Here is a 23,205-nt window from a genome sequence, read left to right on the forward strand (position 1 = left end):
GGAGCAGCCTGCCCAGGAATGGCGCCGCCCACACTTCCCGTGCCACTGACGACAACAGAAGCGGACAAAGAAATAAGATGCAGCAAAAAGACACAGAAAACAGACAACCGGGGGAGGGGAGGGGAATTAAATAAATAAAAATAAATCTTTAAAAAAAAATAAAATGGAAAAGATAATCTCTCACTCTTTTCCTTACCAACTTGGTCCAGATAGAATGGTTCCTACAAATAAGGGTGGTGAAAAGGGCCATTCTGCCATCATCGAGGTGGTGACCAGGGGTTACCAACCATCAGCATTCACAAGTACATCCGTGGAGTGGGCTTCCAGAGGCATGCACCTCGGGCACTCAGATCTGGAAATCTGCCATGAAGTAGATGGAAACGCCAGAGGTGCACATTGACATCAGCCTCAACAAAGCTGACTGGGCCAACGGAATAAGGAATGTCCCATACCGAATCTGTGTTGGGTTGTCTAGAAAACATATAAGGATAAAGATTCACCAAACAAGTTCTATACATTGGTTACCTATTATAGCAGTTTGATATTATTGATAAATTCCAAAAAGAAATATTGGATTATGTTTGTAAACTGGTCTGTACCTGGACATGATTAAATTATGATTAGGGCTTTGATTGGGTCATGTCAGCAGGGTTTTGAGTCCCCATAAGGACTCGGATAAAAGACATGACAAAGGGCAGAACTGGAGCTTTGATGCTGGAATTTTGATGCTGCAGTCTTGACCTGGAGCCCTGGGAAGTGAGCATACAAAGGAGCTTGGTTTTGAGGAAAGAGAAGCAAGTCCCAGGATGAGAGGAACCTGAGCCTGGAGAGAAGCAAGCCCTAAGAAGAGAGAAACCCAGGAAGCCTGAACCCGGCAGACTTCGGCAGCTATCTTGCTCCAACATGTGGCAAAAGACTTTGGTGAGGGAAGTAATTTTCACTTTATGTCCTGGTAACTGTAAGTTCTACCCCAAAAACATATACCATTTTACAAAAAACAACTGATTTCTGGTATTTTGCATCAGCAGCCCTTTGGCTGACTAATACACCTATGTACCTGTCACCACTTTGAAAAACCTGTACTCAATGTAGATGAACACTAAGAGATGATCATCAAATAAAGTTATAAAATAACTGCAAAAAAAAAAAAAATATGTGGAAGACCAACTTACTTTAACCTGGAAAGTTTACATGATTTTCCTGCCATCAATGGAAATGGGAAAGTTGAGCTCAGTTAGAGTATATGGGAATTGGGGAGCCCTGGAAAATTCCCATAGCAGCAAGGGAGATAAGATTAATGCTATAAAACCACAAATTCTTTGTGGAGGTGATCCCACTTGTGTTGGGGCCTTCCTTGACATGGTAGATCAGATAACCTTTTTTTCTGGATCATTTCTTCATACCTATGTGTCAAAGTGGCAAAAATTCTGTGTACAGGACTCCAGAAATCTTTGTAGAATCAGGCTGACATGTTCTTCAGCTCAGAGCACATCATGGCTTGACTACTTTTCTCTTGCTCCTCCTTTTACCCTCACTCTCCTTCACCTGAGAGCACTCCTCCACTGAATTACTTGAACAAGAATCCCTGGCTCAGCTATGCATCTAGGGACTTGATCTAAGACAGATGAGATGGAGCAAAAGCAGAAATGTTCATCATCCAGGGATCTCTGATATAATAACTAATGAGATTTAGGGTTATTTCCCTCCCAAGAAGGGTTATTTCCCTCTGGAGAATTTATTTTATGAGGAATAACTGCATTGTTAGGCAGAGGTATTTTTCAAAATATATGCATGGGAATAAAAGTATGTTTGCGCACTGATAACCAAAGGGGTGAATTTTAATGGGCTTTTTTTTTTTTTTAACAACACAGCATCAGTTTCCCCTTTTCCCACTTTTCCTTTTGGAGTTTTTCCCCCATTGTATGTAGACTTGATGAGACAGAAATCCCTGCTCCTGGGATTTGAATCTTGAGCACAATGACGCAAGCCAGTTATAATGATTAGTTTATTCGGCAGCAATTGTAGAAGAAACCTGCATGCAGTTTCTATTCTCAGTACTCTCTAGAACTGCCTGATTTCTGTGCTTTATGAATCTGATTCCCCAATTTTCCCTTCCATCCTGTAAGCACTTTCATAACCTATCATAAACCTCTTTTTGCTTTAAGAAGTTTATGTTGTACAAGCAGTATTGCTAATTTCAGGGAAGGCAGCAACCAAGTATGGGTGACAGATGCTCTTTCCAGCTAAGGTGCTGCTGCTGCTGTCAACCAATGACACTTGGGCCTTCATAGTTATGTCATCTGGGGCTAACCTGTGATTTTTAGAGTGCTGGGCCCTACCTCAAGGCTGTCATGGAGTATCCAGGCCTATCAGCAACATGCCTTGAGTTTCTGGTTCCTCCCTCCACTTCCAGATCTCAACAAAGTGCCACACACTTCATGATGAAGGGATCTGACTTCCTGAGCAGCCAGTCACCAAAGTGACTGGATAATTCTGATAGTTAGTTTTATGTGTCACCTTGGCTAGGCACTAAGACCCAGCAATTCAATCAAGCACTTTTCTAGTTATTGCTATGAATGTATTTTGTAGTCAATCAGTTGACTTTATGCTAAGGAGATCACCCTTAATCACATGGATGGGCCTCATCCAATCAGCTGGGAAGCCTTTTTTTCAAATGTACAGTTTTGTTTTTTTAAGATTTTTTTTTCTCTTTACCCCCTCGTTTGCATTTGCTGTGTCTGTCTGTTGTGTGCTGGTCTTTTCAGGAAGCACAGGGAACCAAACGTGGGACCTCTGATGTGGGAGGGAGGCACCTAATCACCTGAGCCACCTCCACTCCTGCTTTGTTGTGTCTCTCATGTTTTTCTTGTATCATTGCGTTATCTTGTTGTGTCAGCTCACTGTCTTGCTAGTCTTCTTTAGGAGGCGCCAGGAACAGAAGCTGGGACCTCCCATGTGGTAGGTGGGAGCTCAGTCGCTTGAGTCACATCTGTTTTCCAGTTGGAAGGCCTTAAGAGCAAAATTAACATTATCCTGAGGAAGAAGAAATTTATCCTCAAGTCTCTGCAGCATCAGCTCTTGCTCAAGAATTTCTAGTCTGTCCTTTCGTTTTCAGACTTGCCAGCCCCTACAATCATGTGAGCAAATTCCTTGAAATAAATCCTTGCTGAACTTCTGCAGATATGAGAAACTACCAGCCTCTTCTCTAACAATGGCTATTTTTTTTGAAAGATTTATTTCTCCTCTCCCCCCCCCCCCCCATTGTGCTTGCTGTCTGCTCTCTCTGTCTGTTTCTTGTGTGCCCATCTTTTTTTTTTGGAGGCACTGGGAACCAAACCCAGGACCTCATGAGGGAGGCACCTAATGGCTTAGGCCATCTCCATTCCTGCTTGTTGGGTCTCTCATTGTTTCCTCATTGTGTCTCTTTGTTGCATCATCTTTGTGTCGGCTTGCCATGCCAGCCAGGTGCATCAGCTTGCTGTCTTGTTCAGCTTTTTTATGAGGCACTAGGAACCAAACCCAGGACCTCCCACGTGGTAGGCAGGTGCCCAACTGCTTAAGCAACAACTGCTTCCCTCTTAACAATGTCTATTGACTGACCATGGCTGTAGCCAACTTTTGCAACTTTCTCCTCAAGAATACCTCTTAACCCTCTATTCTTTAAGTGTCTGCTATATCCTATCATGACAGAAATTAGCCAATGTTGCAATTAACTGTTGCCAAGTGCTTGACTATTTAATTTAGATATTCAAAATGATGGCTCTCTTTATGACTGAAATACTCTAACTTGGAAACAGTTCAGGAGGGGAAAAAGTGGTAGGGACAGAACATCATTGATCATGCCTCCCTCCTTTGTCAACCTTTAAAATGCAAGATTAGGAACTATTTAGAGTTTTTGAAGATCATCATGACTTCAAAATCATGATCTTCTCTTCAAGATCATGGGTGACCTCATATGATCTCTATACCTATGGGGTACAGTTTCTGGAAAAGGTTTTCAAAAGAAACATACTCAGCTGGCATGTTCCTTTGGTCCTTTGCCCTCTTTATATTCTTCCTTCTTTCTGTGAACACAATGCTTATAGGTGTGGAGCCATCTCACAGCTGTAAAGACAAAAGCCACATGCTAGGGATGGTGAGGCAGAAAGCAAGGAGTCTAGTTCCTTGCTGACATTCTCAAATAACTAGCCCTGGAGTACTTAATTTTGGACTTACTATATAAGAAAAACAGTCCCCTTTTTGTTTGAGTCACGATTGTCTGGTTTTCCATTGCTTGAAAGACAGTGTCATTGTCTCCTTCTCACCCAAGATATCAGACACAATGCTTGAATTTGCTCCCTGTGGGAGATAGGAAGCTTTCATAGCAAGTCACAGAAAATCCAAATCAAAACTGCTTTAAACAGTAAGGAAGTTTATTAGCTCACATAACTAGAAATCTAAAAGTAGGGCAGACTAATGTTAGTGTTGATGTAATCCTATTACTGCAGGTCCATTTTTCTGCTATTCTTTTGCATGTGTTGGCTTTATACTCAGGTTGCCATCAAAATGACTACAGCAGTTCCAGTCTTCCCTTCACATTCAAGTTCAGCCAGGTCCAGAAGACACACAAGTCACTTCTGGAAGTTCTGGAATATTGAGGAAATACTTTCCTGAAGGCATCCTGGAAACCTGTTCTTGCAACCCCTTGAGCAGCTCTGCGGGATATGCATGATTCTAAAGCAGTCCCTGGCAAGAGGGTATATTACTCTTAAACCAAAACCCCCCCTACCCCCACCCCCAAACACCAGCTACTGAACTACATAGACTGTGGGTAAGAGACGGATTCCTGCACAACATTAGGGTTTTGTTGGGAAAGAGGAAGAGGGGAATGGATGTTGGGTATGTAGAGAATTCATTATATGTTAATATTTCCAGCATCTTGTACACATACTTAAAAGAAAAGTTTATGCTTCATCTCAACTACAAGTTCCTTGAGAGAGGAAAGCATGTTTTATACTTTTAAAAACATAATTCCTAGTGTCTAACTCAATACCCCAAACATTGTAGGAACTCAGGTTGATTTTTTTTTCTGTCAAAAGTCTCAGTAAGAGGATGAAATAGCCCTCATTACTTAACATCTAGGATTCTTTCGTTGATTGATATGTGTTGTTGTTGTGTTTTGCTCATCAATTTCTTTGACTCCCCAAACTTAACAACTCCTGGGCTCAAAGGAAAAATCTCTAGCCAACAGATGTACATTTATTTGACAACCATATTAAGGTACTAGTGACCTCTCCTGGAAAAATCAATGTATAGTCCTTACGGTTCTTTTTTCTTACTAAATGAAGAAACTGGAGGGATGAAGATGTTCTGCTTCTCTAGGGGCACAGATATCAAGCTTAAAAGTTCCAAATCCTCCAAGCCCTGGGTAGATGTTTTACTGCTGATGACGAGATCTGACTGATGATTATTTTTAATACGTGATTCCAAAGGTGTATTTTATGTCATCCATGGAGATTTACTCTCCAATGGAGGAAAAAAATACTCTTATATTGAGTATTATAAAAGTATTATAATACTTTCATAGTAAAATTGACCACCAAATTCTGATCATCACTAAATTTACTCCTCCTATTAAAAAGTATTTCCTCTATGAATCTCTTCTTATTGGGTCACTACTTGACGACCGAATAGTTAGCATTGGTAAGCCGGGCTCCTAGAAAGAGCTCCTGGCTTAGAAGTAGATGATCAGGCTCCAGTCCCAGCCCAGACACTCGCTGTGATCTGGGGCTAATCACTGAACTACCAGCCTTCACTTCCGAAATTGGGACAAAACGGGGATCATAAAAGCCACTTTTATCATTAACTAAATAAGATTCAGTGCTTCAGCACAATTCCAAGCACATGAAATTAATTCAACAGTTTAATACACTTCCTCATCCAATTCTCCCAAAGTCCTAACTAAACCTAAACATTCATCCGGTTTCTAACTGGGCCAGGAACTGAGCAGAGGCAGAGAGCGGGCTTGCGCTTGCCTTGCCCAGGAACCGCCATCCCGGCACGCAGATTGGGGGTGGCTTGGCCCCCCGCACCGAGACCAACAGCGGACTCGGGAGCTGGAGGGCGTGTCGCCCACGTTTCTCCCTCTGGCGAGAGGAATGCGCAGGAGCTGGATGAAGGCAAAGCGAAGCACGGGCTGGAGGGGTCGAGCGCCGGGTCACGGCAGCGGACCCCAGTTTGCATCTACCTCCTACCGGGGGTGTGACCGAGGCAGTGGGAGCAGAAACAAAATGGCGGCGGCGGGGGGTCAAGCCCGCAGGGGCCCTCGGAAACGGAAGGCGGGCGGGGACGAGAGTGGGCGGGCTGCTCTCCCGGAAGTGCCTCCGGGCCTGGTACTGGCGCGCGGCCCGCCTTCCCGGGGTTCCCGCTGCGCTGTCCTCCCCCGGGTGGCTGCTTCCGAGCGCGGAATGTGGATGCGGAACGGCGAGGCGCAGAGGGACCTTGGACTTAGCCCCGCTTTGGAAGGACGTGTCACTCTTCACACTGGGGGAAGAGAATCTGAGCGGTCGCAAACGTCGTTTCTCAAACCCAAAAGGATAGGACAGAATGTACGCACTCCTGACTCCCAAGGAATCTGCAAAATTCATTGCAGAAAACAGTCGGGATGTGGTCGTCGACGGCGGAGGCGTGCGGAGAGTCGCCGAGCTTCTGCTCGCAAAGGCCTCGGGGCCGGAGCTGCTCGTAGGGGGGTGGAAGGACCTTCACGAATTGAATCCCAGAGCGGCCGACGAGGCCGCGGTTAACTGGGTGTTCGTGGCAGACACGCTCAATTTCTCCTTTTGGTCGGAGCACGACGAGCGCAAGTGTCTGGTGGGGTTCAGGGGGAGAACGTATAGTGGGTACTGGTCCCTGTGCGCCGCGATCAACAGAGCCCTCGACGAAGGTTAGTGCCTCTTCTCTCCGTCGGACCCAGCAGCCTTTGAGGTTTCAGTTTAGTCGGGGTCCCAAGGAGCGGGTTGGGAGATGGAATCATGTTTTAATAAGGCGGACCTGCAATTCTTCACTGCCTGCCGCTCTATGAGAAGAGGCTGACGTTGAATCCTTATTCAGTGGGAAATGATCCTCATGTTTGCCATTATTACAGCATAAGCATAAAGGCAGATTTCTAAAGAATACCACTTTGATGACACCTCAAGGACAAAGGAACAGGTATTAGGGAACATTTTACGCAGTGAAAATGCATCTGATGTAATATTGCATTTGTTAGAAGTGATTACTAAGTACAGAAATAGAAAATAAAGGTTCTGCTTCTGATTTATTATTATTCATATGTGGTGCATTCCTGTAACATAATTTGGTTTCATATTAATTGTACGTTGTAAAAACATGGGTCTAATGAAGATAAAAGTATGACATTATTCCTCTGATTTTTTTTTTTTTTTCTCCCTGAAGGGATACCGATAACTAGTGCCTCATATTATGCCACTATGACCCTGGAACAGGTTCGGCATGTACTCCGTTCTGACACAGAAGTTCCTATGCCCTTGATAGAAGAGAGGCATAAGATTCTCAATGAAACCGGGAAAATTCTGCTTGAAAAGTTTGAAGGCTCTTTTCTTAATTGTGTCCGAAAAAGTGAAAAAAGCGCACAGAAATTACTGCACCTGATAGTTGAAAACTTTCCTTCTTACAGAGATGCGACTCAGTTTGAGGTGAGTTGCCTTCTGTTGGGGATTTAGAATTCTTAATTATTCTCTCAGAGTTAACTCTCCTACTTCCGGTACTACTTTTGAGAATAAAAACTTAAAATTTGAATTATGTTCCCTGTGGACAAAGAAAGGACAAAAAAGAACAAAATTAAACAGTATTTCAAAGACATCTTTTGTCTAATTAGGTATATTTCATTTATTCTTGACTTTTGTCCCTTTTCCTTTGTACTTTAAAGTGTTTCAAACCTAAAAAACACTGGACCCTCCATATGATGTCACTGGGGAATAATGAGGTTCTTTTAGTACTTCAAAATTTTTACTTCATTAGATGAAAATCAGTATATATGCTAAATATCTAGTCTCTAGTAAAAAGTCTTTTTTTACCAAGTTCTAATGTACGTGTCTTCTTCATCATACACAATATACTTTAACAATATTTGCTTTATGATACAAGCCATTTTTATAATATTCTCCCAATGTGCACCTGGATTTGGTTTTTGTAAAATTCGTTTAGAAATTCTTTCTATCACTGTGTATTTTAACTGCCACAGAATTGAAAGCAAATTCAGAGGAATCACATAATGTAAATCTACTGAATAAGTTAATGAGTACATATAACAAATTGGAAAATTTAAAACTTATCCTGTAATTACAATTCGACAATTAAAATTGCCAGTAATATTGTTCACATCACTCTTTCTGATTTACAAGGTGTTTACACATTTTCCTTTGAGCCATGGGACAGCTCTGAGAGACCTAAGGATTAGCAGCATTGTTTTCTTTTTTTGCATACCAGGACCAAAGTCTAAGAGGTCAAATAGTTTCACTAAGGACATTTACTCAAATAGCTAGCCTTTCGATTCTCTGCTTTGTCACTGAGAAACCTAGTTATGGATGTCAGTTAAGATTCTTTTAGTTTCAAGTGACCAATACACAATTAGAAAAAAGCTTAAGCAGAAAGTGAAATTTTTAAATGGGTGGTGGGGGCAGGGGTATAACTGATTCAAGAACCTCCAGGACCAGGGACTCAAATGCCATCAGGGTTCTGTTTCTCATCTTTGCTTCCATGGTACAAAGGCAGTTATAATTGTTTTAATATTTTATTTGCTCAGATTATCATTCATTTTTAGACATAAGAACAAATTAATAGAGTTAGAAAATTTTAATTTATGGATTTAGACCAGTGGTTTCCAAATCTGGCTGTGCCCCATAATCATTTAGAAAGCTTAAAATTAAGATGTATTTCCAAGCCCCACACTCAAAGATTCTACTCAATAGGTAAAAGAAAGTGGGAAAAAAAAAATTTTTTTAATGCTTTTTAGGTGACTCTGATTTTGAATATACAATAAGTAAAAGTCCTAATTAACTAATCTGCTTCCTTAGGCATTCATGTTTACTCTAACATCTATGTATACCTAATGTTATTCCATTAGGTAACATTTTATTTACTTTTTTTTTTAAGATTTATTTTATTTATGTGTCCCCTCCCCCCCCCCCGCCCCGTTGTCTGCTCTCTGTGTCCTTTCACTGTGTGGTCTTCTGCGTTCTCTTGCATTATCCAGCTCCACTGGGAAACTGTCTCTTTTTTGTTGAGTCACTTACTAAGTCAGCTCTTCATGTGTGCGGCGCCACTCCTGGGCAGGCTGCGCTTTCTTCACGCAGGGCACACTCCTTGTGTGTGGAGCACCCCTATGTAGCATGGCACTCCTTGTGCACAGCAGCACTGCATGTGGGCCAGCTTATCACACCAGTCAGGAGGCCCTGGGGATCAAACCCTGGGCCTTCCATATGGTAGGTGGATGCTCTATCAGTTGAGCCACATCCGCTTCCCTTATTCACTCTTAAAACATTTGTAGTCTTTGAACTTTCTGTTTGTTCATGTTAAATATGAACAAATTGAAGAATTTGTTGACGAAAGTTAATTCATCATTGTAGAGTTTTTAACTGATTATTTTTACAAAGTACAATTTTGAAAATGTATTTACAAAGCAAATTACAGAATGCATAGAGAATAATTATTTTGGAATTTACTAGTATTTTCAGTGATATCAGTTAATAGGTTAGTGACATCAGCTAATAGTTTAGAGACCCATAATTTGATTATTAAAACCATAATCAGCTTATTAAGAAAACATTTTATAGGTAACTTGAATTTATTTTTAGATTCCTCACTTGAATTGTATTTTTTGTTCTGTTTGTCTTTTTAAATTATACTGTGATCTAATCTTTACAATTTTCTTAGATCAAGCACTGATTTTGTTATATAACTTTGGTCCCTAGGTTTTTCATTTTGCTCTATGAATCTTATTAAATATAGCAAATATAACTTCTATCTGTTGTATTAAACTTTATAGTATAATAATTGTGTTTGATACTTCAGATTTTATAAATTTAATGTGTTACTGTTTTATTAACTAGACTTGAACTAGAAACCTGGTTAGCATATGGAAGTTCAGTTTATATAGAGAAATCATTGCCAGGTTGTTGTATTTGGATAGATTTGAGATATAAGTTTATGGCATTATGTAAGGATGCTTTTCAATGGTGATTTGTTCCCCCAGCACTATTTTTAATTTATAGACTTTACATCATGTTGAAAAATGAGCATGTGTGTTTGGCTGGGAAACAAGATCCTGAATTTCTTAATAATGGCCTTAGAAAATTTACTTGGTAAAAGTAGATCCAAATCTGTATCAATAGATATACCTTAATGTTAGATTATTTCTCATTAGGACAGAATATCATTGATGTTTTCTTTGTAAATAAAGGAATCTATATTATTTTCTTATAGAACTCCTATTCTAGATGTTGCTTGAGGAATTTAATTTCATTTTTTATTTAGTTATTCATGTTATTTATTAAAATGTTCTTCAAGGTGGTCAGGGTATATTTTGGGAACCAGTAATATCAATTATTTCTGTTTAGCAGATAAGCAGTTGTGCAAAGATGACTTGAGGTAATTACCATTGGTATTTGAACTAGGAATAGGTTGTACTTATCTGTCATATTTTTTTCATAGCCTGTACTCATCTTCATTTGTAGTTTTTCAGAGTATTCCTGAGTTAAATTATAATCCATCATCTTACAACATTTGGTTGAATTTGTTTCTTTCATGTAAAAATGTAGTTGTTTGGTTTGTCTTGGATATGGACTTACATATTAACTTTGACATTTTAAAAACTGGTAGACTTGATTTATTCTGGTTCTTTATCATTTATGTATTTATCTCTGGCATAAATTTAATTTAATCCTATTATTTGAAACAGTTAAAATTAACGTGATTACCTTCAGAAATGAGAGTAGGGATGATTATTTTCTTCTTTATACTCTTCTGTATTTTATACAATTAATGTGACTTTCTATCGTAATCAAAGTCTTAATAGATATATAATTTAAGAAACTTCCAAAAGTAATATGATCTAGCTGTTAATAATAATCTGGGGAGTGGATATGGTTCAAGCGGTTGAGTGCCTGCTTCCCACATGGGAGGTCCCAGATTCAGTCCCTGGTGCCTCCTAAAAACAGAAAAACAGCAAGCAAACAAATGAAAAAACCAGCTCAGCAGAGGCAGTGTGGCTTAGTGGTTGAGCACCAGCTTCCCACATATGAGGTCCCAGTTTCAGTCCCTAGCCATGGACCTCAAAAATAACAACAAAAAAACCATTGGCTTATGGTGCGGCATAGAAATATGTATATGAACTAATGCCATTGAAAAAGAAACACTAAATAGTATCCTGATTACGTAAGTTATATTTTATGTGCCTTGAAAAAATAGGAAGTTTGGAGTGATATAGATAATTTAATGCTTCTAGACCTTTTTTCCTCCCCTGTAAAAAACTGTAAATTTTTACCAGCCAAGTAAGAAAGATTATCTGCTCTCAAAAAAAAAGTCCTCTCTGTGTGCCTTTTTTTTGTATAACATACATCAAGTTTTCAGATACCCAGGTAGCATTTATATGTTCTTCATTTATCAGGGAAAGAGGATTTCTTTTTATAAACGGGCCCAAATCCTTGTGGCAGATACATGGAGTGTATTAGAAGGAAAAGGCGATGGCTGCTTTGAGGACATCTCCAGTATCACCATGTTTGCTGACTATAGATTACCTCAGGTTCTTGCTTATCTTGGGGCTCTGAAATACTCTGATAAACTACTGAAGAAGCTTCTCAAAGGTTTGTAGCCTTAATTAATTCTTTGTTATACTATGAACTGTTGAATCTCCATTTAGTTTTGTTAACAGTCTCCATTGCTTTTACTATTTGTTGTTGAAAGTATATTTAAAGAAAAATGCAAGAGCAATTAAAGTATGGGAAAATTGCTTTTTTTGTTGTTTAACTGTGAAATATGGATATGTGGAAAAGTGTTCTATTTGAACATGTTTAATTCCAGAGCCTAATAATAAAATGAGGTCTAAATTTATATTATGTGAAGGTGTACAAACACTATCCCAGTTCATAAAGTTTTTATTTGAAGAGTGCTAAGCTGAAGAGCACACCGCATTGTGATGTAAAGGGTGGGCTGAGATATGGGTAGTATGTACTAGAGTTGGAGTTAGGAGACTTCAAAATCTGCCACTGGTTTATCAGGCACAAGTCACTCACTCTCCTGATTTATTTATTCACCATTATTGGAGTAGATCATTGGTTCTCAAGAATGGGAGTAGAGGTAAATTGGGTTGAGATGAGATTGTGTGAAAATTAGTCTTTTGTTTTTTAAACATTAGAGAAATTGTACCATTTTTCTAACATGTGACTTTTCAAATCGGTGTGGTATTTTCTGCTACTTTTTTCTTTTTTTTATAAGAAAGTGGCTTTTATGATTGAATTATTTTCTCTTGTGAAATAGATATAAATCTCTGAAGATCAAAATAACACAGTTCCATTATTCCTATGGTTGGTTCTACCAGGTGTTATGTTGCCTCAGGCAGTTCAGTTTGTCCCTGTTTCCTCATGTAAGAAACAGCATGTTATTTTATGTGGTAATGTTCACTTCCTGGGTCATTAATTGTTGGATACCTTTGAAAAGGACAACATTTACCTGTTATGGTTTTACATAGCCATATCCAGCTGGTCTTTTTTTTCAGATCATGTATACACTGCTCATTCCTATCTCTAAGCATTAGACTTTTTATTTTGAAATATTTCTAGACTTAAAGGACAGTTGCAAAAACAGTGCAAACAGCATGCAGAGAATTCCAGCATACCCCTACTCTCACCAGATACCTAGTCCACCAATTTATCAATTTGCCACATTTGCCATTAACATTTATATCATTCTCTCTCTCTTTCTTTCTCTTCTGAGCATTGGAAAGTAGGTAGCACACATCATATTTCTTGAACACATAATACTTCCATGTACATTTCCTGCAGACAAGGATATTAACTTATGTAATCACGTTAAATGCAGTCATCGAGTTCAAGAAATTTAACATTGATGCACGCTTACATTCTATATTCCAGTTTTTTCTTATATCCCAACAATGCCTTGGAGACATTTCTCCTCCAAGCTTATATCCTGTCCAGGATCATGAATTGTATATAATTGTCATTATCTCTAGGTCCATCCACCCATTCATCCATCCTTCTTCCTTCCCTCCCTCCCTCCCTCTCTTCCTTCCTTTTGTTGTGGAAACATATATACAAAATAAATCTTCCCATCTCAGCCCCTCCTAAGCATACCCTTTAGTGGGATTAATCACAGTCACAGTGTTGCGGTACCACCATCCATTACTATAACTCTCCTTTCATCCCCAACAGAAACCCTATAATCATTTTGCATTAACTTCCCATTGCCCCTGCCACTCATCCCTGGTAACTTGTACCCTACTTTCTGTCTCTATGAGTTTGCATTTTCTCAAGTATTTTCTTTTTGGTTACTATGGGTCTTAAATTTAACATCCTAAATCCATAACAATCTCATTTGCTTTAATACCAACTTAACAATTTTAATAGCAAACAAACTACTTTTTATACCCCTCTATTCCTCCCCCCCTTTGTAGTTCTTGTCATAAATTACATATTCATACATTGTAAGTCCAAAATCATTGATTTATCATTGTATTTTATACATTCACCTTTTAGATCTTGAAGGAAGTAAAAAGTAGAATAACAAAAATGCAACAGTACTGATATTTATATTTACCCACATCATTATATATGGGAGATCTTTATTTGTTCAAGTGGCTTCAGTCACTTGTCTGTTTGCCTTTCCTTACTTTCTTTTTTTTTTTTTAATGTTTATTTTTTATTATTTTTTATTTTTTGTCTTTATTTTTTTAATGTTACATTTAAAAAATATGAGGTCCCCATGTACCTGGCCTTTCCTTTCAATCTGCTGAACTCCCTTTTGCATTTCTTGAAGGACTGGTTTAGTGGTGATGAAGTCCCTCGGTTTTTATTTATCTAGGAATGTCTCAATGCCTACTTCTTTTTTTTTTTTTTTTTTTTTTTTTTAGATTTAACCTGGGCCTCATATGTGGAAAGGTGATACTCAACCACTGAGCTCACTGACTCTCCCAAGTTGTTTGTTTGTTTGTTTTGTTTTTACGAGGTCCTGGGAATCGAACTTGGGATCTTGTACATGGGAAGCAGGCACTCAATCACTTGAGCTACATCCGCTTCCACCTGCCTCATTTTTTTTTTAAAGATTTATTTTATTTGTTTTTCTACCCTTCCCCCCCATTGTTGTGTGTTCTTCTGTGTCCACTTGTATTCTCAGCAGCACCGAGAATCTGTGTCTTTTTGTTGTGTCATCTTGCTGCATTAGCTCTCTGTGTGCGGTACCACTCCTGTGAGGGCTGCACTTTTCTTGCACCAGGCGGCCCAATGCAGGGCGCACTCCTTGCATATGGGGCTCCCCTGTGTGGGGGACACCCCCGTGTGGCATGGAACTCCTTGCACGCAACACTGCTGCATGTGGGCCAGCTCACCACATGGGCCAGGAGACCCTGGGTTTGAACCCTGGACCCTCCATATGGTAGGTGGAATGCTCTATCAGTTGAGCCACATCCGTTTCCCATGCCTCATTTTTTAAAGACCGTTTTGTATATTTTAGTATATAAAATTTTGCTGGATACAAAATTCCTGGTTGGCAGTTGTTTGCTTTCAGCACTTTAATTATGTCCTCCCACTGACTTCTTGTCCACAATGTGTATATTGGTGCACTTGATGGTTCTTCAAGTTCTGTTTACCTTTCTTCATTCCTTCTTCTACTTCTCAGACTGGATGGTTTCACTCGTCATATCTTTAGGTTCACTGATTCTTTCTTTTGCCGGCTCCAATTTGCTGTCAAACTTCTCTAGGGAACTTTTTTTTTTTTAATTGGAGAGGTCATAGGGTTACAAAACAATCATGCATAAAATACAGGATTCCCATATATCACGCCACCGACAACAACCTTGCGTTGTGGAAAATTTGTTACAGTTGATGATAGTATATTTTTATAATTGTGCTAATAATTAAAGTCCATGGTTTAACCTAGGGTTCATTGTTTGTGTGGTATAGTTCCATATTTTTTTTAAAAATTTTATTTTACCATATATACAATCTAACATTTCCCCTTTTAGTCATATTCAAATATATATTTCAGTGCTGTTAATTGCATTCACAATGTTGTGCTACCATCACTGCCATCTATTACCAAAACATTTCCATCATTTCAAATAGGAACCCTGTACACTTTAAGCCGTGACTTCCCTTTACCTATCCGCACCCTGTCCCCTGGTAACCTATATCCTAGATTCTGACTTTATGACTTTGCTTATTCTAATTGTTTCAAATCAGTGAGCTCATGCAACATTTGTCCTTTTGTTTCTGGCTTATTTCACTTAACATGATGTCTTCAGGGTTCATCCATATTGTTGCTTCTATGAGGATTTCATTTCTTCTTATGGCTGAATAATTTTCCATTGTCTGTATATACCACATTTTGCTTAACCATTCATTAGTTGATGGACCCTTGGGTTACCTCCATCTTTTGACAATTGTGAATAATGCTGCTATGAACATAAGTATGCAGATATCTATTCAAGCCCCTGCTTTTAATTCTTTTGGGTATATACCTAGTAATGGGGTTGCTGGGTCATATGGTAGTTCTATTCTTAGCTTTCTGAGGAACCACTACACTGTCTTCCAAAGTGGCTGTGCTATTTTACATTGCCACCAGCAATTAAGAAGTGTCCTATTTTTTTCCACTTTCTCTCCAACACTTATTTTCCTTTTTTTTTTTTTTTTAATAGCAGCCATTCTAATGGATGTGAAATGGTATCTCATTGTGGTTTTGATTTACATTTGCCTGATGGCTAATGATGTTGAGCATTTTTTATTTGCTTTCTGGCCATTTGTATGTCTTTGGAGAATGTCTATTCAAGCCTTTTTCATGTTTTTTAATTGGGTCTCTAGGGAATTGTCTAAGTTTGCCACAAGGCTGCTGATGGAGAGTACTGAAATGGGTTGGATTTTATAATGGGAAATTTATTAGGGGTAAAAACCTACAGTTCCAAGGCTACTAAATGTCCAAATCAAAGCACTATCAGAGATGTTTTCTCACCAAAGTTAGCTAGTATTGATCCTCGTGTCCTGCCACATGGCAGTCAGGCAAGATGGCAGGTCTGCTGGCCTCTCTCTCCTTTCTCCTTGAACCCAGCTGTGGCGAATCAGTTAGGACTCCTTGGGCCTCAACTCCTTGATCTTCTTGCAGCTTAGCTTCTCGAGCTTAGCTGTGAGTGAACCTGTAGCCTTTCTCTCACATGGCAGGATCAAATATGGCATAGCTCCCTTTTCCTGTGTGTGTGTGTGTCTCTCTCTCTGTCTCCATATATATCAGCTCTAATGAGAAGGCAGAGACTCAACTTGAGTCATGCCTCACTGACATAGTCCAGTTAAAAAAGGTCTCAGACCCACAGGAATGGATTAATTCAAAAACATAATCTTTTTCTTTTTGATACTCATAAAAGAACTTCCAACTGTCACAGGAATTTCAAATTTCTGCTACTATGGTCTTCAGCCCTGTTTGGATCCTTTTTCATAATTTGTCTCTATTGATATTCTCTTTTTGTTCGCCTATAATTTTCCTGATTTCCTTTAGTTTTTTGTCCATGTTTTCCATTAGTTATCTGAGCTTATTTTAGGAACTTTTTTTTTTTTTTAAGTCTTTTAAAGTCCTGGGTCTGATCCTCCTCTCATTGGTTTCTAAGGTTTTAACCTTCTCCTTTGCGTGGGCTGTCACTTCCTGTTTCTTTGTATGTTTTTTAACCTTTTGTTTAAACCTGAAAAATTTGATATTTTAAAGTGTTATTGTTGAAATTTAGACTCTGAGGCATCTGTTCCACAAGGTTGTATCTAGGTAATATTATGATAGAACTTTCTTGGAATGCCAGGAGCTAAAAACAACACCAAAAAAAAAAGTGAAAAAGAAAACACCGTTCCCAGTCTTTGCTGTTTGACCTATGGGAGTGCTTTTTTTCAGGGCTTATCCATATGATGGAGTTTAGAGAACAGCTCCAGGCCAAAGCATGGGGTCTCCATGATCCTTTCTGAGCATGCCTCTTCTCTTGGGCATGCACCTGTGGCCCTAGGAATTCTGTTTTATTTTTTTTTGTTTTTTAGGAAGTACTGGGGATTGAGCCCAGGACCTCGTGCATGGGAAACAGGTGCTCAACCACTAAACTACAACTTCTCCCCAATGAGAGTTGGTTTTTTCTTTTGTTTGTTTTGTTTTTAGGAAGTACCAAGAATCAAACCTGCAACCTCATACATGTGAAGCAGCTGCTTAGCCACGTGAGCTACATCCACTCCCCCCTAGGGATTCCTTTTACATGGATACAAACATCCCCACTTCCCTAGGAATGTTTCCTCGTGGTTGCAGGCCCTGCACTATATGCAGGCCCTGCACTATGGTCGAGCCACGTTGGCTGGACTACCTTCCAATTATGGAAGGTCCCACCTTAACTTGACTACATTTCAGACCTTAACTTGACTACATTCCATTTAAGGGAAGTAGGATCTTTCTTAACTGGCCTTCAGTGATACTTCTTCCAAATTCGAGGATGTGCTATATTCTATTCCTTTCCATTTCTCTTCTGGATTTCTCCAGGACAGTCCTTGGAAGTCCTTTCCAGATTTCTGTTCACTTTTCTCTAACCCATCTCTTTGCCACGGCATATTTCTTAGCCAGTTACAAACACTGACAATGCAGTTTGGCTAAATTTAGATTCTTTGCTATGATTCTAGGGATTTTAAGCCTAATATGGTTACCATGTTACCATCTTTCACTCTAATCTATGCTTTCCAGTTCTTTCAAATAGTTTTGGCCTTTTTCTGTTTCAAAGTCCACATCCCCATACCATACTATACATCACTGCTTTAATTTTCTGTTGCTGTGTAACAAATTATGCTAAAATTTAGCATCCTATAAAACAGCAAACATTTATTATCTCTTAGTATTGAAGGATCAGGAATCTAAGTGCTGCTTAACTAGGTGCATTGTCTCAAGGTTGCAGTCAAGCTGTCTGCTGGGGCTGACATCTCTAGTTCTAAAGGCTCTACTTGGGTTTGGGGATCTTCCTTCAAATTTACTCTTCCTAGGATTGTTAGCAGGCCTTGGTCCCTCACCCATAAGGCTTTCCAGAGGGCAGCTGGCATCTCCCAGGGTGAGTGATCCAAGATTGAGCAAGAAAGCAAGAACATTCCAGACTGAAGCTGTAATCTTTTGTAACCTAATCTTGGAAGTCACGTTCCCCTTCTGCCATATTCAATTTGTTAGAAGCAAGTGACTTGGGTAGTGCAGAGCATTACACAAGATTATGAAGAGCAGGAGGCAGTGGTCATTGTCTACCACAGTTGCCTCCTCTTGTTTAGCTTTGAGCACTGAGATTCATATATGAAGTGAAGATGGGATGGGTTTGTATGCTGGCATCTGGGACCAGTTAGAGTCTGTTCTTTCACCTGCCTCACTGTCCAGTGCTTAAACCCGGGGGAGAAATGGGGAAAGGGGCATAAGTAATACTATTTGAGGTCCCAGGTGACAGTGGAACCCGGTGGGGTTGGAAGCATTTTTTTCTCTATGTCTCTGTGGATCACAGAGCCTCTCAAGTACTGTGAAGCCCTAGAGCAGGTGTGCAATATATAGCCTGCAGATGTGTTTTGCTTGGTGTGAACAGTATTTTAGGCAATGCTTAATTTGTTACTAACACTTGAAAATTATATTAAAAAAATAATAAAACTTTCTGACTTCTTTTGAAAAGTAGAGAAATATGGAAACATCTAGGTCTACTCTGAGACAGGGCAGTGCAGTCTTTATAGCTCACCACAGTTTGAATCTGGCTGCTTTATTCATTTACTCTGTCTGTCTGATTCTTATAGGCATTTGAGTCAATAAGCCCTGCTTTAGTCTTCATGGCAGAACACATCCAGTGCCCACTGTGAAGGTTCATTCATACCCTGGGGATAGATACTAAATAGACTGGGAGACCTGTACGAGCTAAGTTCTGTATTCAGGCAGAGCTGTCCTAAAGGATCTGGAATCCAAAGAATGATCATAGTTTTCCTGCTCAAGTTAATAATTTTGATTTCCCCAGGTTCTCTATCATGCACCTAAGGCATCCCCAAGACAGCGTTCATTACACAAGTGAGGAAGGGAGGTGCTGTTTATTGGGCCTGCTTGAAGTCCCCCTAAATTTGCAATTGTATTTTTTTCCTCGCATAAAATCCAATTTTAAACTCCTTCCTTTCAGTAATTCAGTAATCTTGCTGTCATAATATTAAATTTATGGTTGCCATATATTCTTTTAACACATATTTATTGGAAACTAGTATATGTAAGGTCCAGGGGCTTTTTAAAAATTTTTTTTAAATTTTTAAATTTTTTGAATTATCTTTTTTTTAAGTTAATAGATCACATAAAATGTTACATTAAAAAACATAAGAAGTTCCTATGTATCCCACTCCCCACCCCCTTCCCCCATCATTTTTTTAATCGTATTTTTTTGAAGATACATAGATCATAAAAAATGTTACATTAAAAAATATAAGAGGTTCCCATATACTCCCTATCCACCCCACACCCCACTCCTCCCACATGAACAACCTCTTTCATCATTGTGGCACATTCATTGCATTTGGTGAATATATTTTGGAGCACTATTGCACCACGTGGATAATAGTTTATATTGTAGTTTACACTCTACTGATATTCTACTATAGAATTATGGTGACTAGTAATGGAAGAAATTGTAGCATTGATATGGAGAAAGTGGCCATGGGAGTTGCTGAGGGCAGGGAGGGGAAGAAGAGATATGTAGGGGCGATTTCAGGACTTGGAGTTGTCCTAAATGATATTGCAGGGACAGACGCTGGACATTATATATCCTGCTATAACCCAGGGACTGTTGAGACAAACAAACCAAACATCATCCCTCTCCTTGTGGAACTTAACTTGTAACTTTGAACTAATGCCAGAGTTTATTGTTTAAATTTCCAAAAATGAAATGAAGTCTGAGGTTTACAGTTTTAAAATGAGCACTATTTAAATAATGTATTTTGTTCTGGAGTAATGTTTTGGGTAAGATTTCATTTCATTGAGTATTAATGCTTTTTGTTCTGATTTTCTCTCTCTCTCAGGAGAAATGCTTTCATATGGGGATAGACAAGAGGTAGAAATCAGAGGCTGCTCGCTTTGGTGTGTTGAGCTGATCCGGGATTGTCTTCTGGAACTTATTGAGAAAAAGGGTGAAAAAACTAGTGGTGAAATAAATTCTGTTCTTTTGGATTATTACCTATGGGACTATGCCCGTGATCACAGGGAAGATATGAAAGGAATTCCATTTCATCGCACACGTTGCATATATTATTGATACAAAGTGTAAACTGGTCCAAAGAAAACCCCCTGCATTTTTATATTATATAATCATTTGTATTGTGCAGTTTCGTTGAGATACATTCACGTACCATACAGTCTGTCCACAGTGTACAGTCAATGACTTTTAGTATTATAATCACAGTATTGTGCATTCATTACCACAAAAATTTAGAATGATTTTATTATTCCAGAAAGAAAAACTCCACACCCTTAGCAGTCACCTCTCAATCCCTCTATCCTTCCCCAGCCCTGCATAACAACTAATCTAATTCCATCTTTATAAATTGATTTATATCTACATTTTATGTATTAAATCATACAATATATAGTACTCTATGTCTGGTTTCTTTCACGTAGCATAATGGTTTTTTGTTTGTGGTGCCTGATATTAACATCTTGTAACATTAACATACATTTCTTCAGTTTCAAAGAAAAACAGTTTTATATATATAATATTACCCATATTCATATTTCACATGAGGTTTTACTATGCTACTCAGTCTACATTTTTTAGCTTTCCTTCTAGTAATATACATGACCTTAGACTTTCCCTTTCAACCACTGTCATACCCACAGAATAGCACTGCTAAATACAAACCCTATGTTACAACTATGCTTTCACTTTTTCTTTTTTTTTTTTAAAAGATTTATTTAATCCCCCCCCCCCGCCCCGTTGTCTGTTCTTGGTGTCTATTTGCTGCCTCTTGTTTCTTTGTCCGCTTCTGTTGTCAGCGGCACGCGAAGTGTGGGCGGCGCCATTCCTGGACAGGCTGCTCACTTTTTCAATTAATTTTCAAAGATAAACAATCTTCTTACCAATTCTGTACAGGTTAACCCTCAGCTTTCCATTCTCTAACCTCATTCTATTTTCTGGTGGCCTATATTCTAGTTATTAACTCCATGAGTTTACACAATATAATTAGCTCATAATAGCGCAATCATACAGTATTTGTTCTTTTGTGCTTGACTTGCTTCACTCAACATAATGTCCTCCACATTCATCCATGTTGTCATATGCTTCACGACTTCATTTCTTACTGTTTTGCTTTCATATTAAGAGAAGGTGATATGGGTAACAGGAACAAAAAACTTGATTACCCAGTTTCAGGCTAAAAATTTTCTTCTAACATATCATGTGCTTGTTTAGTTTTTGAACATATTTACCCTTTCTGTGGACATATAGTTAATAGAAATAGTGAAGGACTTTTAATGCTTTTACCTTTTAAATCTCGGATTTCTTAAAATTAATCATATCTTGGGGAGCAGATGTGGCTCAAGCAGTTGGATGCCCACCTCCCACATGGGAAGTATGGGGTTCAGTTTCCAGTGCCTCCTAAAGAAGACGAGCAAGACAGCAAGTTGATGCAATGAGCTGATGCAACGGGAGACCCAATGAGAGACACAACAAGCAGGGAGTTGATGTGGCTTAAGCGATTGGGCACCTCCCTTCCACATGGGAAGTCCTGATGCCTCCTAAAAAAAACAAGATGAGCAGACAGAGAGCACACAATGAACAGACACAGCAGACAGCAAGTGGAAACAGTGGGGGAGGGGTGGGTAAATAAATCTTTTAAAAAAAATCTTATAAAATACGCTCAATCTTCAGTGATACTATTTCAGCCATTTATACCTTTTTTAAAGTTATAGTAATTTTCTACATACACTCATCATTTGATATAAAAGAGAGAGGATAGAGGTTTTGATGTATTAATGCTGTTGCTTTTGTAAAAATCTTAACAGTGTATTTTAAACTATTTTTTTGGTAATAACAGTGGCTTTGTATGTGAGGATTTTCAATTTAGGATATCTGTTTTGCCTAGTATTTTTTTTTTTCAGAGTAACTACATTGGAATTGAATAAAGATTTTAAAAACTTTTCTTAAACCTGGAATGGATTATTTCATTAAAATAGAATTCACCACATACAGTTTTTAAAGACTTACAATAAATTAGATTATTTTCTTTTTTATATAAATTATAATAAATGACAATTCTATAATGAAAAACTGATTATATTAGTCAGCCAAAGGGGTCCTGATGCAAATACCAGAAATTGGTTGGTTTTTATAAAGGGTATTTATTTGGGGCAGGAGCTTACAGATAGCAGACCATAAAGCGTAAGTTACTTTCCTCACCAAAATCTATTTGGAGCAAGATGGCTGCTGATGTCTGTGATGGTTCAGGCTTCCTGGGTTCCTTTGTTCCTGGGACTTGCTTTTCTCTGGGTTCAAGGTTCCTTTCTTCCTGGGACTGGCTTCTCTTTCCTCTGTGAGCTTACTTCCTGGGGCTCCAGTTTAAGTCTTCAGCATCAAACTCCAACATCAGAAACCCTCAACTCTTCTTTGCCATGCCTTTTATCTGCCCTTGGTGGGTGGGACTCAACGCCCTAATCATAACTCAGTCATGCCCAGGTACAGATTAGATTACAAACATAATCCAATATCTATTTTCGGAATTCATAACCAAACTGCTACACTAACGAATATTGTTTGGGTATGAATATGGTATTGACTTACCTGCTTTAATAAGGAGCTACCATGTTTGGCTTATACATGTTAGGACAAGACAGTTCTTTAAAAGAGAAGAAAGAGTTGTTTCAGTGACTAAATAAGGGCAGTCACATCCATAGTGACTGTGCCATTCTAACATGAGTAAATACAGAAAT

General features: G+C 38.8%; 1 protein-coding gene across 1 annotated transcript; it reads left to right on the forward strand.

Annotated features, from left to right (window-relative positions):
- The first annotated feature begins 6,331 nt into the window (after window positions 1-6,331).
- QNG1 (Q-nucleotide N-glycosylase 1) lies at window positions 6,332-22,424 on the forward strand. The gene is made up of 4 exons (XM_058301592.1): window positions 6,332-6,922; window positions 7,432-7,691; window positions 11,663-11,858; window positions 20,304-22,424. Exons 1-4 carry the CDS (start codon window positions 6,586-6,588, stop codon window positions 20,534-20,536), a joined length of 1,026 nt encoding a protein of 341 aa, XP_058157575.1. The 5' UTR covers window positions 6,332-6,585; the 3' UTR covers window positions 20,537-22,424.
- The last annotated feature ends 781 nt before the right edge of the window (window positions 22,425-23,205 follow it).

This window comes from Dasypus novemcinctus, chromosome 8 (assembly GCF_030445035.2).
Source record: "Dasypus novemcinctus isolate mDasNov1 chromosome 8, mDasNov1.1.hap2, whole genome shotgun sequence".
Taxonomy (NCBI): Eukaryota; Metazoa; Chordata; class Mammalia; order Cingulata; family Dasypodidae; genus Dasypus; species Dasypus novemcinctus.

Excerpts from the sequence above, each read along its gene's own strand:
- QNG1 (XM_058301592.1), top strand. The coding sequence starts at position 6,586 with ATGTACGCACTCCTGACTCCCAAGGAATCTGCAAAATTCATTGCAGAA. Across the intron at positions 6,923-7,431 it reads CAACAGAGCCCTCGACGAAG|GGATACCGATAACTAGTGCC; the intron begins GTTAGTGCCTCT and ends TTCTCCCTGAAG. Across the intron at positions 7,692-11,662 it reads GAGATGCGACTCAGTTTGAG|GGAAAGAGGATTTCTTTTTA; the intron begins GTGAGTTGCCTT and ends TTCATTTATCAG.